Here is a 16,414-nt window from a genome sequence, read left to right as displayed (position 1 = left end):
TTTTTTCCTTAGCAATTTGCAAAATTGCTAAGGTCTGTTTCTGTCAAGTTCTTTCTTTGTTTCTTTCTTTCTTTCTTTCTTTCTTTCTGTCAATCTTATAATGAGCCACCGTAGCCATGTGCTTTGAGCCATGTTGACCATAGTTGGTCATTAGGACCATTGGGTGGGGGGACAAATGAAACATGATCAACTTCAGGTCAAAGGTCATCCACTTCCGGTCAATGGCCAAAAACGTGATTTCACTAAAAATGCTACTCCTTCCACAGATTACACAGCACGATGATGGCACTTTGGAACATGCATCAGCTATACCCAGTGTCTAAAAGTTAATGTCCAGAATCGGGGTCAAAGGTCATTAAGGGGATACTTCCGGTATATGACCAAATACCCTAAAATGCTGATGCTGTCGCAAATATATATAGTACAACAATGTTACTTGGTCATCAGGTACAATAGCTGGTGGCACAAATGTCACATGACCAACTCAAGGTCAAAGGTCATGGAAAGGTCATTATGGCCGAAAATGTTATTTCCTAAAATTATTTTTACTAAAACTGCTACTCATTACACGAATTACACAGCAAGATGACGTCACTTGACACATGCATTAGCCTTGAGGTCAAAGGTCATACGAAGGTCATTATGGCTGATGTGATTTTCTGTTCTGTTACTAAAAATTCTAAGTCATTCCACAAATTATAATATAGCATGACATTACTTGCATACATCCGTTGGGGTCAAAGGTCATTGGGTCAAAGGTCATTGGGGTCAAAGTTCTTGTAGGTATTACTTCCAGTATGAAGCAAAATACCTTAGGAAGTCGCACTATAATAGCGCATGACCAAAGTTGCACAGAAATATTTACATGAATCTTGAATAATTTTTGGTTAGGCGAATAAAAAATAATCATGTTTCGCGTCTTCTCCCGCTTCCTTTTTTGAGGTTTCTTCAGTTTATAATTTTATTTTTTGAAATTCAGTTATAACTTTAAAAAAATATGTCTAGGGAGTAAAGATGCTTTCTATAGCCTTGCTAATATACAAGAAACACTTTTGGAAGGTTTTGTGATAATTAGAAGAGGCCTATCTCGTTGAACAAGATATAAAAAGAGGCCTCCTCCTTTTTCCGGGCATTATTGTGTGCGCTAAAACAGTTCTAATTATGGGTATTTGCACCAATTTTACGATAAAAAATAAAAAGCCCCCTCTTCCTCCTTTTTGAAACATGTTTTTTTATTTTACTTGGCCTTATCAAAATGATTTCACATACTGTAATATTATGGAAAATAATTATGTAATATAATTTATTATTATAATTATAATACTACAAACATCTGTTCATACATGTATATTCCAAGGAATTATACATAATATATGCTGGACCTTTTGAACTTGCATATGCTATAGGTGAGCTAACAAATTAACCTTGGTCTCTAGCCAAATTCCAAAGTTATAGTGCATTTTAAAAAAGACCTCTCAGTAAAATCAGCATAATATACTACTGCTTACATGCATTGATGCTATATAGCTGGGCTAATTAGCTATAGGCCTAGTTAATTAGCTATTGCTAAGGTCGCGTATATGTGTATGCGCAATTAGCTCTAGTTCTTTCTTTTTCCTTTCACATTCTTTCTTTAATTAATTAATTCTACTGATGTCAAAACCAAGTCAAACTGTAGACATTCTTCTGCCAGCCCAACTGTTACACTGCATGGTCCATGAAATTATTGTAACAGTCGCTTGGAAATGGGACATGATCTAGCAAAATGAGTAAGTCGTAGTCGAACAAAATCTGTTTTATACAATTTAATAATTCTTCCTGTCATTAGCAAACTGCAACAAACTGAAATTCAATTGGAATTGTGTGCCGATGCTTCCTGAGATGTTTGGTGTTGAAGAAATTATCAAAATACATAATATTCAATTGGCATTTCATTCGGATTCTATAAATTGTGTATTACAACTTCTAGAAGGTTTAGGGTTAGAATTAGGATCAGAATTCAAATATACCTAACTTAAATAAAAACCTAACCCTAGACTAAGACTAGGTTTAGGTTTTTAAGGTTAGGATAGGCTTAAACCTCCTACATGTACAGGCAACACTGAAAACCATGTTTTTTACCATTTTCTGAGAATTTGATTCAGAAATAGGCTGAAAAACACTGAAAACAATCAATAGCAAAATGTGCTGAAATCAGCTAAAATGCTGAAATTTTTTATGCCTGTATGTAAATATTGTAATACAACACTTATCAAATGTTTCATTCAATGCACTTTTGTTTAATCTCAAAATGATCTTTAAACCATGGCAACTGACTCGGAACAAAATTCATCCGACTTTGAAAACGTGATATGCAAGATCATATTTTCAAAACAAGTGTTCATCCCCCATACTTTAAAATTAAAGCAAAGTCCAACTGTAGAAGTTAACTGCCAATTACAGACCTAATAAAAATGTCTTTCTAGGTTAATTAGGGTGATACGAGATGGTTCTTCTTGTCTTCATTACAATGCTCACACAGTGTCATTTAACCTATCACGTTCACAGCTAATGGGGATCTTAAGGGACTAATAATAATCATAATAAAAAGTGGGATAGAGACATGTAGGATTGAACACCTTACATAGCCATTACGTGGAATCACAGGTTGTAAAAGGCTAAAAGTAGTATACCACGATGATGTTATAAACAAAGAATGTACCTTTGCATGTATTTAGTTAACAAATGTGCACAGAGTATATCAGTTACTCAGTTTCTGAAATCAAATTTATGAGGACTAAGTAACCAAAATTGTTGCATGTAATCATTTCAAACAACAATCCCCCCCCTTTTGTTGAAGACAATTTCCTTTCCTTAGTTATTATATTGTCACAAGAACAGTACCATGTTTGATCGAACATAGGTGCCTCTTTCCTATTAGCACCCCTGTGGTCTTTTCTAACTTAAACCAATTTGAGCATGCTTTTCAGTGCATGAAATAGTATAAAAGGGTCATATTTCTAACTAAAATCACAAACTAAGTTGACTTACAATATTGTAACATATGTTCTACAGATCAAAGCTCTATACTGGCAACATTTCATTTATTTTGCCCTATAATTTTGAACAATTACACAATCATGAAAACCACTGTTTAATATCCTATACCATACTACTGACTGCCTCTCGCTGAGCGTAGCAAGTTGTAACATTACACATTCGTAAAACACAGGGAAATTTGATAGTCAAAAGAGAGAATCTGCAGGAGGCATTAGAAGTAACTCAGCCTACTGACCTATGAATTGAACCCAGGTCTTCAGGCACTAAAACTACCATGGATATTAACTGTGTGGCAATTTGGTCCAAGTTATGTGACACTTTCATAGTTTGCTAAGTACTTGAATCATGGAATATTGACATTCCAGTCATGCTTATGTAAACTATTAAAGACTTATTGTAGCATTTCCACAAGAAATAAAATTGTATTTCTTTTCTACAGAATGTTAGCTTGCCCTGTCAGATATGTCCCCATTTAATCTCACGTTTAATTTTGGCAATAAAACGAAAAAATGCTACTACCAACGCATAATGTCAGCAATACGAGCCACTCCGTCAAATGACTGACGTTGGTTCTTTACATGTGCCTATATGGCTGCTTCCTGCACGCCATGTAGTACAGTGTTCTGAACATTGCGAACACATTTGACTAATATTTTGATTGTAATAATGAAATTTCTTGTTCAGTCCTAAAGTCTTGATTTTTGCAGGGTATGTTAGTTAAAGTACATTTCCATGGGTGTTAAAAACACAAATTGGACAAATATTGAGCCATCATCCTCAGCAAATGTTACAATATGGCTTTCCGGCAGCACAAGGAATTTTTTTTCAGAGGGGGGGGGGGGTGGAAAAGTGAATTTCAGGAGGGTAAAATCAACACATTATGGGCAAAATTGATGCAATTGGACATTTTCGCAATTTTGGGTTTTACTGGGGGGAAACTTGGGGGGAAAGAGTTCTGACGTGGGCTTCCCTCCCCCCTGGCACCACCACTGGGCATTAAACATGTTTACAGTAAATTATCCTATAGGTTGAGTTTTGACAGTTCTTATAATATAATAGTCTTGTTTACAGCCCGCTTGTGCTTCTTCATAGATCATCACTAAACATAATGACGAAGGAGCACAAGCCAGCTGGGACTGAGACCATGATGGCACATTCCCAACATGGCTGGTGGTGTTTAGAGCCAGGAGTTTGCAGACAATTTGTGACTGCATACACCGAAGTACCTTACATCTGCTCCCAACTATATAAAACACACTTATAGTGTGCACTCCAACATGTATCCAATGTATCAACATATTGAATTTTCTTTGAAAAGGTTTCTCAAATTCCCCTTGGTTGTAATCCCAAACTAAGTCATACAAGAAGGAACAATGTTTGTCTGAGAGTCAGCATATTAAAAAGACAGATCTGGAGCAGTTTCTTGCATGGGATTACACTACATGTAGCTATAGTTTGTTTGGTTTTTAATTGGCGAAAAAACATAGAATCATGTCTTTATATAGAATGGTTTGCACACTGTTGGGTGCAGAATTTACGCTAGTTGCATGATGCATGACTGGCGAGCACTTCTGTGCATTTACGCCAGTAGAAGTCCGGACTTTATTTACGCGCGTAGTAACAAAAACCAAATAATTTTTGCCAATTATAAGTCAAGCAAACTATAGTTACGGCAATTTAATATTGGCTTGGATTATTTATGATCTATCATTGGCATCATCATCATTGGACCGAGCCTATATACCTGTCATTATCTGACCAGACTGACCTACTTTGTGTTTTTATAAAGATCATTTACCAGCTAACCACTCACCACCAAATCATATAAACATTATCTTTTGAACTGAATTGAATCAATTAGCTAAAACGTTTCAATTTTTACATGATAGCTGCTTTGAGATTTTGAACACATTAATGACAATGATAAATTTTGATGTGATTCTATCTAAATCTATGCAATGCAATTCTTAATATTCATCAATTACATTTATATCCTGCGGTTGCGAAAAAGGCTCTACCTCGCAATCAAAATACTGTGAGTTCAAGCCCCAGCAGTGGCATCATGTTGTGCACTTGGGCAAGGTGCGTTACCTCACTTGCCTCTCTCTACCCAGGGGTGAAATGGGGAGCTGTTTATGAATATTGTCCATTGAGCAATACCCACAGGTATGAGCATGCCTTGGGCATTGTATGGCAGCTGACATATTCTAACACAGCAGAATAAATGTAAAACCGCTTTGATACATACCATATTGTGCATGTATGCAATGTTTTAGAATGAGAATCATTGTTTCCTTATAGAATAGGATACAGGAAACTTGAAATCCTGCTTCCTATGCAAATGATATATATATGTGAAAAATGAATGCATTAATTTTCTCACAATTTACTTGCCTAAAGTACAATGTTAACACTGAATTTTTTAACACAAATATCTAGCCAGTGCTGCTCTTCTTAATAATAGCCAATGCTGCTCTTCTTAATAATAATCACACTGTCCAATGACCGCAGCAAACCTATATGAAACATGTTTAATATGATATTGAATATGGCAGAAACATTACAACAAAGTGTGACAAGAGATGATGAGCCCTATATAATTATACATATTGTGTAGATGTAATGGATTCTGACGATCAGACAGACCATGTCCATGATTATGAACTTGAATATTATTGAAGTACACTGTTTGTGTGTGCGCAGTGGTGCGCAGTGGTGGGGTAAAGGTACACCACATGTGTTGGGGTTTGTTTGTAATTCAGAGATGTCACAGGCTGACCCAAAAAAATCCTGAACTTGCGAAGCGTAGCGAGCGCAGCGAGCGAAGCTCTCGCGCAACACGGCCGGGGGGTCCGGGGGCCCGCTTAAGGGCCCCCGGTGGGGTCCAGGGGCGAAGCCCCCCGAAGCCAGATGGTTTCTGCACATTTAGCACCACAGTAAAGGCCATTTCAGAGGGTAAAAAGAACAGTTCAAAGCTCCTGGCTTGTTCTACACTTTTAATAAAAAGTGCTTCCTTCTTCCAGAAAACATGCTTTAAAGTTTTCAGTTTCCTATACTTTTATGTAAAGAGACACTCTTAAAAATAAAAGTTTTTTGGCTTTATTACATGGACAATATGGCTGATGTTGATATATGTGAAGCAGAAAGATAAGACAATAGGGCCACTCGAAAAGCGAAAAAAAAAATTTAAAAAAAAAAAAAAAAATTTAAAAAAAAAAAATTTAAAAAAAAAAATTAAAATTTTTGTTTGTTTTTTTTTGTTGAAAATCCAGAATTTTTTTTTTAATCCCCAAAATCCGGAAATCCGGATAAATCCGGAAATGTGACATCTCTGGTTACCTGCAAACTTGGACCTACATTAGGATACACACATCACAAACATGGACATACCTGCAACCGTGGACGTCCACGGTTTGTTGGATATACCATGGCAACATAAATAACATAAAAATGCATTCAAATGTGGTCTCACGTTTAGGGGTTCAGGACAGTTCACGGTTGGATAGGAAGTTGTTGGGTGTGTGTGTGGGGTAGGTCCACTGTGTGTCAATTGAATCGGGTGTGTGTGTCCCCAGTTAGATAGGATTAAATCATAATTATGCAGAATGAGGTCGTTGTTTGCAGGTTTTTACAAAATGGGTGCACCTGTATGTGGGTAGGTGTTCTGTGTATGCACTTGTGCCCATCTTGACCATATAATTTCCCGGGATAATTTCTAGTTTTCTTCAGCGTTGGACATAAGACATTTTTATGCGTAGCATTATCAGCTTGCACTAGCTGATTTTTGTTACATTTGCACACATTTTTATGCGTAGCAAAAAAGTTTTTTCTGATCACGCAATTCGTACTAAAGGCCCCATCCTTTGGAATTCACTAGGTATTTTTGTGAAAAACTCCAGATCTATTAAACATTTCCGTTATCAATTAAAAGAAATGTTAATCTCAAAATATACTTAATATATTATCTTTAAGCACCGTCCTTGTCTTGTCTTTTTGTTAGTGATTCCTTTTTATGTGATGTTTGATTGATTTTTTGTATAAATGTTATTTGTAACTTTATAATTTCTAGGGGAGGCGATATATCTGGCCTTATTGGCCTTCCAGCCTCTTCCTCCATAATGTGTTGTTTTCTGTAAATTTTTAATTTGATTGTTTTTTGTGAATGTCAGTTTTTTATGGAAATAAAATGAATGAATGAATGAATGAACTTCACTGTATAAGTCTTTGGCATAAAATTGCTACACATTTTCAAAATTGTGTAGCAAAGTGATCAAAAATGAGTAGCATTTTGCTCCGCAATACCGGTTATGGCCATCGCTGGTTCAGTCTTATTCAAAATAACAATATAAGTACCACAAGTTTATACAAATTTCTGTTGTATTTGGACAAAGATTATACTGACATACCATGTTAACTTATTTGGTAAAACAACTGTAGTAGCTGAAGCTGATTAACTCTGTAAAACAAGGAAGTGTATTCCTACCAGGAAGCAAATCATATTACTACACTTGTAGCAAAGACTAGACCTACATACTAGTTCAACCTTTGTACAATTACCAATTCCACTATTGTCACCTTCTACTACAAAATGAATGTATTCATCTTACCTTGTCAGATTAGTCTGTACTGATTTCCCAAGCTACCACACTTTAAATTTGATCAGATGGGAAAGATTTAAGTCAGAAAATAAACACAGTAAGTTCAAGTTCTGCAGAGCTTGGTTTATCCACACCCTATACGAACTAGACTTCAACTAGATCAGATATTTGACAGGAAATAGCACAAAACTGACACGGTTCATTATGCTTCCAGGTCAGGATTCACTCAGCTAATCAACTATAATAGGCCTATCAGTCTAAACTATAATGCACAATTGAAACGCATTGAAAACAGACAAACAATGACAAAGGAACCCAAAACAGGATTTATATATTTGTTTTGCTCTTCCCAAAATTAAAGGGCTGTGCAGTAATTATGAGCCCTTGAAGGAGGGTAAAATTGGGGGCCAGAAATCTTTGGCCAGCTGAGAAGGGGGAGGGGGAAGCAATTTTTGGCAAGCCGAGGGGAAGGGGCAAGCAATTTTTGCCACAAATTCACGGGGCATCTTGATAATAAAAAGGTTTAGGAAAACAATACAGAAATGCTTAAATAAGCAAATTTTCCTGCTTGTTGTGCTTGCAATATATATCTAGCCCCTCCAGGGGGCTTATAATTTTTACACAGCCTAAAATGGTATGTATCAAGTCTGGGTATCAAGCAACCTACATCAGCATATCCAGTTATCCAAATAGTACTTTTTGTAAATTGATTTTTAGAAGTCTGAATGTTCAACACACTCTATTCCGGTGTTATACAATTTCCCCAATCAAGAAAATAATGATCTACTTCTGAACAACTTCATCCAGTGAGAAAATAAAACATTTCCTATTTTAGATCCAAACAAATCTGTGCTTATTCTGTCAGCGCCATCCAGTCACCTAGCTACATGTACATGAAAATCTATTTGTACCAGCTGATATTTCTTGTATTGATTTTGTCCATTTAAATTGTGCGGAAATAATACACCAAAACACCCCACTGGTAACCATGACTCACAAGTGTTTTCTAACATTGAACTTCAAACTTTTCCTTCAGATGTATTTATTCAATATGGTTTAGTAGTTTGGTTAGAATACACATGTAGGGCCTGTGTATTTTGTTATGTTGTACCTTGCTTGAGGGGTTCACACTTTTTAAGGCATACCCTTAATTCACAGTTACCATGGTAACTTCAAACTGGGACCAAACAGAGAAAATGCATGACTGGATAAATACATTGAAATTCATCTTTATTAATAAGTTGACACAGAGTGGTTCAATTGGAAAATTGAAAAACAATTTTGACTTATTCAGATAACAAGCTGATTTTCAACAAATCATTTTTTTCAACTCTGCACTATTTTGAATAAGTATGACACAAATCATTTCTATTTATTTAACAGCTGCAATTCTTTAAAGGTGCATTTTATTATATTGATTCAATTTCTTTTGTAAATGGTTGAAAATATCTAATCTTGGATTTTTTTATATTAAATGCACAGGTTGAAGCCACATGGATTTTTGTTTTTCATTCTGCAAAATGATAAATCGACTAGAAATGTCTTGCAGATGTGCAACTACTTACAGGATAATATTTCTTGTGAAATAAAAATCTCATCCCATCCACATGGGACAATCACTGTAGCTGATTTATTTCTTATCATCATCTAGTAAAACCTTTTTATTAACATTTCAATTACACCAGTCTTTCCACAAAATCACTCTAAATTAATGAAATGCAAATTTATGCAGCACATAATCATTTCTCTCATTAGAAAGCTTCTCTAGCTAGCATAATTCTTGCAAGCTGGTTCAGTATTGTTGTTACCCATATGACCTCATCATCAGAGTCCCCTAGCTACATAGCATTATAATGAACGTACATCACAACCCTCGGATAGTAAACATGACTGTTCTTTGAAATGGTTGACGCAAGAAGCATGTTTGGAATACTTGGGATAGCTTCTTCATACTACTTTACAGTTTACATGTACATACTGCAATATAATCTAGTGGAGATAAAACACACACTAGATTTATTAGAAATTCAGTAAGCATTTCTTTACTTCATGTAAAATGTTATATAGAAAATATTCTACTCTGTACCTCATTGGGAAATTGGCTAAGGAAATTGGAATGACGAAGATCAACATTTCACAGTAGTTGAAATATTTTACTCCCAAGGTTGAGATATTTTATACCAGGGTGGTACAATAACATTAAATAACCATCTTTCCTACAATTTAACAGGTTACTCAAATATGAAAATCAAACTGAAGAAACTATAACAACTGCATACATTTTATAAATAATAAAATTATTAATGAGTTGGCATATTTATGCCATTGTCATCTGTCATTATTACATAATTATTTACATTGGTTTAATTGGATCAGTAATTAATTATTCATATTTCCTATTCAAAGAGGAAATTGATAATCAATTTTTGCAATTCATTTTATAGTGAGAGGGGTGAGATTATAATCACGGTACATACTTTTAAATGGCCAAGTAAGTACGGTTTGTGTATGTATATGTGAAATGAGTGTTAATTAATGATGGTGGTTTTTTTTTCAGATTCAGTTGAATTTAAACAGTAATTTATTCTCAAAATATACAATCAAAATGAGTTCCACATAAAATTTTTTTTAAAGCCTCAGCATGAAAAAAGGGGAAAATTTTTGGACATGCACAAATTTATGATGTACACGATTCGATTGCCTAGTATCAAGAACGGTGTGAATAAAATTTTGCGCATGATTAAATATATTTCATTCCAATACAATTTATTGATTTATTCCAAGCTTTGCCAAATTTGGCATGCGTAGCCATTTTGACCTTTTTGCTGTACAATTAATCAAACAGACACATTCTAGTTAGTGGCGGTGACTTTTATCATAATTGATTATACATGTACAATAAATATGCAATTCAAAATTTATCAAAAAGGAGAAGACACCAAGAATACGGGGATAAATGAAACCATGTTGCCTGTGTTCATGCTACTGATACTTCAATTATGTCAAGTTCATGGTTGACTTTCAAGTAATTAGTGCAGATGTGTCTCATTATTAAGGAATGTTCTCACCATAGCTGTCAGTGTCAATTCCATAGTCATTATGTTCTACCAAGAAACCCATGCTATTGCTAATTAACACCCATTTGATATTGGAAACCAGCAATTAATAAAAAATTCTTTGTGAAGACATCCTGTTTTATTTCTGCACTGAAAGAAAGCATCTCGTTACTTTTTTGGTATTTTTGTCTCCACACACTTAGTAAATCCTCAACTTCATACATCCAACATAAAACATGTTTCAAAGATTTTAATTCAGTATTCCCTAATAATATTGATCATTCAGAGGCCCAAAATAACATGATTTTCACACTTTTTAAATTAAAAAGTCAGATTGGTTCAAATCAAGTTTCCACAATAGCCAGTCTATTTAATAGACACAGACAAAACTGAGGTTATGACACACAGCAGCTGAGGTTATTGATGTGTGCATATTCTGAATGAACATTGAACAATTTTATATAATCATACAAAATTGTACATGTGTGTGTGTGTGACAGTCATAAGTTAAATATAAATATTATGTAGACATATTTTTAGTCTATGTACATTCGTGACTTTGTCAATATTACTAGTCATCCAAACCCACATCCAAAGGGCAAAGACTGCATACACAAAAATGCCAATCAAGACATATATGCCAACTGTATCTGTTTAAATACCGGTATCACTATAAATAATGGCAACAGATGTGCTCAAAGATGTGTTGCAACAAAGATACATTCAGTTGTACATCTTCCAACAGTATCTTTAATTTAACAGAAATATTGTTTATGATTACAATGATAAACCATTTAAGGATTTGTTTATGTTTACAGTCAAAGAATATACCAAGATATAAATTATGCATCATGCTCTGTGCACACCAATGCACTCTACAATATGAATCTGCAACGAGCAGGAAAATTCTTGCATTTTCTGATGAGCATTATTTACACTGTAATAATATGAAAATGAGTGTCTTCATCATTCCTGCATGTGGAATAGCACAAATCCTTGAGAAATCAAGCTGGGTAATAAAATCTTTCCATTTATTATCCATTTATTTGAATAAATCTTTTATCTCTTCAAACACAGCAATGCAAAAGACAGATAAACCTCAACCAAAACATACCTTTCTTTGGCGGTGGTTTGTATGTATAAACTGTATTTATCCTATTTTTCCTTCTTTCTGCCGCTTCCCATAATAGCGAATGATGAGTTGAATCTACTGGCGAGGAGGATGTCATGGTTACGGAGTAATTACTTATTTTCCAGAATAAAAAATATAACCTTAAATGATGTCAAATACGTAGCCTTGTATGTGTAAATATAGCCAGGAATACACTTGTCAAATTCTGTGAATGTACATACACACGGTGTGAGTTCATGCGTCTAGCTGATTGCTTCATCGGTCGGTCTGCTGTGCTCGTGTTGTCATATCAGGGGAGGTGTGTTCACCACTGTTTTCAACCAGATTGGATCGTTCTATTATACTTGGTAGGGGTGTATGGGTCAATGTGTGTGGGTGTACCATGAATGAATGAGAAGTAAACAGTATTGAATTTGGACTGTAGAGGATATTTCATATTAAATTTTTGATATGTTAAATTTGATTAGTAATTTAATTCAAGTATCACATACTGACAATTTCTTTCATGAATTATCACAAATGTGTACAAAATATTTGAACAAAATATGGCAAACCAAGAGTCCTCAAACTACACTAATTATAGCCTGGGTAATTATCATGATTAAATATAGCCAGCAGCTTCACATGAGGTAGTGAAATATATGGCAAAATACAAGTTGTTGAACTCAAACTGGTGAAAATGTAATAAACATTGTGTGAAATTAGTAAATATTATTGAATTTATGTATATTTTTAGGAGTAAAATTATCAATGATTCATACATCAGTGTACAAAGCAATAGTGACAAGATAATTGAAACATTAGTGCCCTGATCATCGAGGGGGGGTCTAAATTAAATTTTGGTAGGCAAAATAGGGGCTTGATGAACTGAAATTTGGGCCAAATTATACATTTGTAGGCTGTGGAGCTAAAAAATTCCAAATTTGTCCAGATTTGAGCTTAAAGAGCCACAATTGTCAGAGTTTGAAGCTCAAATAACTGGCGCAGATCCAAATGCGGGTCTTAGGAGCTGCCAGAGAGCCTGAAAAGGGGACCATTGAACGCCACACATACATTGTACCTGTACCACCTTTATGTGAGAGCCTCCCCAGGCCTGATCACCTTTACATGTACGAACCAAGACTGGGGGAAATGATATGACAACCAAACCAAAAGAAATTGGGCTATTTTCTAAAAACATTTGAGAAAAGTTTGAAAAAAGGACCCATCCATATAATACACAAATAGGTCTAGATAAAGGGGTCATTGACTCATTGATATACAAAAACTCAAAATAATCAATAGATGCTACAATTGTTTTGTTGTAGTGTTCCAAACTTTACCGTGATTTAAAATTCTAAGTGATTGTGAATTCAAAATTCAAAAACTTCTTTTTCAAATGTTCTATTATCATAGGATTAAACATATACTGCGCCAATAAAGTATCCTTACACTTGGAAAAATAATCACAATTTCAAAACTGAACAATATTGAGGTAAATTTGTTTTTTTAATAGAGATGCACTATCTAATCCTGCACATTATGACACCAAATTGAATCCAATGTGACCTCAAGAAGTAAAATTATAAGCAATTTAATTGACGAAAGTCCAGTTTTAAAAGTGACAAACTGGCCTATACAAGGCGCAAAAATATTCCAACAGTTTCTTCAATGAAACGTTATTTAAAGTTTTTACTTCTCTGTACTTTTCATAACTTTCATTTTATTTGTCATTTCTTTTGTTGCAGTTTTCTTTTGTTCCTTTTGTTTTAAATTAAAGCCAAACACATAAATTATAGCCATTTACCACTCTCAAACCAGATATCTAGTCTGTGGAGTTTAGAGTTTTGTATGTGGAGTATTGGTAGCCTGTCGATCGGGTTACGGACCTTTAATATCCAGAGTGCCCTGGCATGTAGATTTTTTTGATATAAAGATGGGGTAAAATATCACATTTTTCTCTATGTAAAAACTTGAGGTGTTTACAGGTCCAAAAAAGATATAAAAATGATTTTTCAAAAATATAAGCAAAATTATCTATTTTTTGACCTTTGCCAATTACCTGAAAATATTCTTTGCTTGGTTTGTACATGTACAACTAATTATAGCAGTGACATAGCCAGGTCAGAGAGAGAGAAAGGGGAGGGGAAGGGGGAAAAGGGAGGCAAGACAATTTAAAATACCGGTACCTTTTTCACACCCAGTATAATACAATGGGCTTAACCAATGTAGTGTAAACTATAAGGTGGTATTGGAGGCATTTTGGAAGTGCTCTATTTATGTTTTAAACATATTAATTGCGTAGGGCTGAGAACACTGATCAATATGTCTTTTGTTTGAAGCTTATCAGACATGTGGCTTTCATAATACATGCATACAAATTTCTTTGTATTGTATTGTTTTTATCGATAATCAATACAGTTTATGAGCTAATATTGAAAGTGCTCATTAATATGTAATTTTTGCCAATATTTTGCTAAAATTCAATGCATCTATGTTCATATTAACATTTAAATAGAATTGGTTTCAAACTTGGTCAAAGTGTTCCTAATGACTTCCATATACAATTTGATCCATGGGGCCAAAGGAGGCATTTTTGACAATTGAGTTACTGATTTTATTACATTATGCACTAGGAGTTCATTTACTGAAAACACCAAAGGTCTAGCACAGTGCTTCGCAAATAGAAAAAAATTGGGCTTTTGGAGGGGGCTAAAAAACCACATACATGTAGAGGCATCAACCCCCTCAGAAGCCCCCTGCGTATGGATATAGAAGTGTCCGTTTTGGCCTCTGTTTTGGACACCCGTACACTTTAAAGCAACGATAACAACAACCAAAATGGTCCCCGAAATTGCTTCAATGCCTTTACTTTGACTAAGTTTCCAATTCTGAGGGGACACAACCCCCTGCGGCGCGCGACACAATGGTGCTTCATATATGGCCATTCAAGGTGGCAGCAAACTTCGAGTCTGTGCCTATTTTTGGCACACCCTGGATATCCTTTCAAACTTTACAGATTTGCAATCTTGACAATATACCGGTACCGTATTTCGTCAAATAAACGCCCCCGGGGGCGTTACATTTTCCCAAGGGGGGCGTTTATTCAAGGTCAATTTTAGAACGATAATTCCCGTTAAAATCATTAGGTAAACTAAAAACACACGCTAAAATGACGAACTATGAACTAGAAACACTGACTTCTGGCTCACTTCCGGGTTTCTGATCCAGATTTTCGCCAATTATTGACGCTATTATGGACCATGTGCGCAACTTGGTAAGCTTACTACACAAGATAGCATGGAAATCTTGGTTGAAAAAAGTGGTGGGGGCGTTTATTGGAGGGGGGGGGGGGCGACTATTTGACGAAATACGGTACACGCTTTTTTTGTATAGTTTGGGTGAAAATTTGTTTTCTGTTTTTATTTTCCAGGAAATTGATATTGCAGAGAACAGGTGTTTTCATCCTCCTACACCACCTGATTGATACCTACCCATTGACCTACAGTGATTGCAATGACAAAATTTAGCTGAAGTAATTTTATCATGTACTGGTATTCAGTTTCCAGACAAGGATTGACAGAGCAGTCTATTGGGCTGTTTTTGACCCGTTTAAAAACTTTGTGGAACAACAAATGTAGTACCGTACATAACATATACATGTACTGCACTGTGTTAAAATGTTTAGGAGTCCTGGGGACCCTTGCATTAGAAAAGTTGCGGGTCCTCGCTTACATTTGAGAGTATTTGAAGCTAGGACCCTCCTTATTTCGAGCCCTGCCGTCACATAATTTCTGAAAACATGTGAGGTAACTTTTTCATTATTCAATATTTTTGTGACTTTCATACATATGCGATCAAGCAAAATCAGTCGTAACTCAGGAATATTGATTTTGAGATATAGCCAAACAAAGGTAATATTTCCTTTTGTTTTGGAAACTCTTTAATTTCTCATATCTTTGGAACGGATTGTTCAAATACAATGGGGGTTTCTGCAAAATGCAGCTTTGTAAATTCTTTTTACTATCTTATATTAAAGAAACTCAAAATGTAATATTTTCGAGTTCCGACTACATGTAATTTTGCTTGATCGCGTCACATATGACCAAATGCGAGTGTAAAACACAGTGTTATCTAATTTTGTTTTGATGATTCTTTTGACTTTTGCACACAAACGTTATGTATATAAGGCAAAGAATTCGATCAGATAAAAATCTCAACCTTTTTTTAGAAAAGATGGGGGGATGAGGCTGTGGATCACAAAATACATATAATTTCCACCCAGTGGTGTAACTAGGGTTGGTAGCGCCCGGGGCAAGAAACAAAATTGCCGCCCCTACCCCACCCGAGAATATCTTAAATGTGGGGGTGTATTTTAATTAGAGGTTAATAACTTTGCATCGGTAATATGTAGGCCATTGTGAAAAATCTAAACATTTTGCCTTTGGAACCGAGGAATATCCCGAGGCGCGTAGCCCGAGGGATATTCCGAGGTCCAAAGCAAAATGTTAAGATTTTTCACAATGCCCTCCAAATAACCGATGCAAAGTTATTAACCTCATTCATAACCGTCACTTTAATCTCTTCACCTTACAAAATAACACAACANT

At 35.2% G+C, this 16,414-nt stretch overlaps 1 protein-coding gene across 4 annotated transcripts in view; it reads right to left on the bottom strand.

Annotated features, from left to right (window-relative positions):
• LOC140148781 (peptide methionine sulfoxide reductase MsrB-like) overlaps positions 1-16,414 on the bottom strand; it is a 36,673-nt gene that overhangs the window by 11,596 nt on the left and 8,663 nt on the right. The window contains exon 1 of one of the 4 annotated variants that reach the window (XM_072170846.1): positions 11,808-12,132. The exons of 2 other annotated variants lie outside the window; for them this stretch is intronic. In XM_072170846.1, coding sequence (XP_072026947.1) covers positions 11,808-11,922 — 115 coding nt within the window. In that variant the 5' untranslated portion in view covers positions 11,923-12,132. Of the gene's footprint in view, positions 1-7,646; positions 7,805-11,807; positions 12,133-16,414 lie in introns of those variants that run through there. One more of the 4 variants, XM_072170847.1, reaches the window with a different exon arrangement.

Source organism: Amphiura filiformis, chromosome 3, assembly GCF_039555335.1.
Source record: "Amphiura filiformis chromosome 3, Afil_fr2py, whole genome shotgun sequence".
NCBI classification, from domain to species: domain Eukaryota; kingdom Metazoa; phylum Echinodermata; class Ophiuroidea; order Amphilepidida; family Amphiuridae; genus Amphiura; species Amphiura filiformis.
The sequence above is the reverse complement of the archived record's forward strand: the minus strand, read 5'-3'. Positions and strand labels throughout refer to the sequence as shown.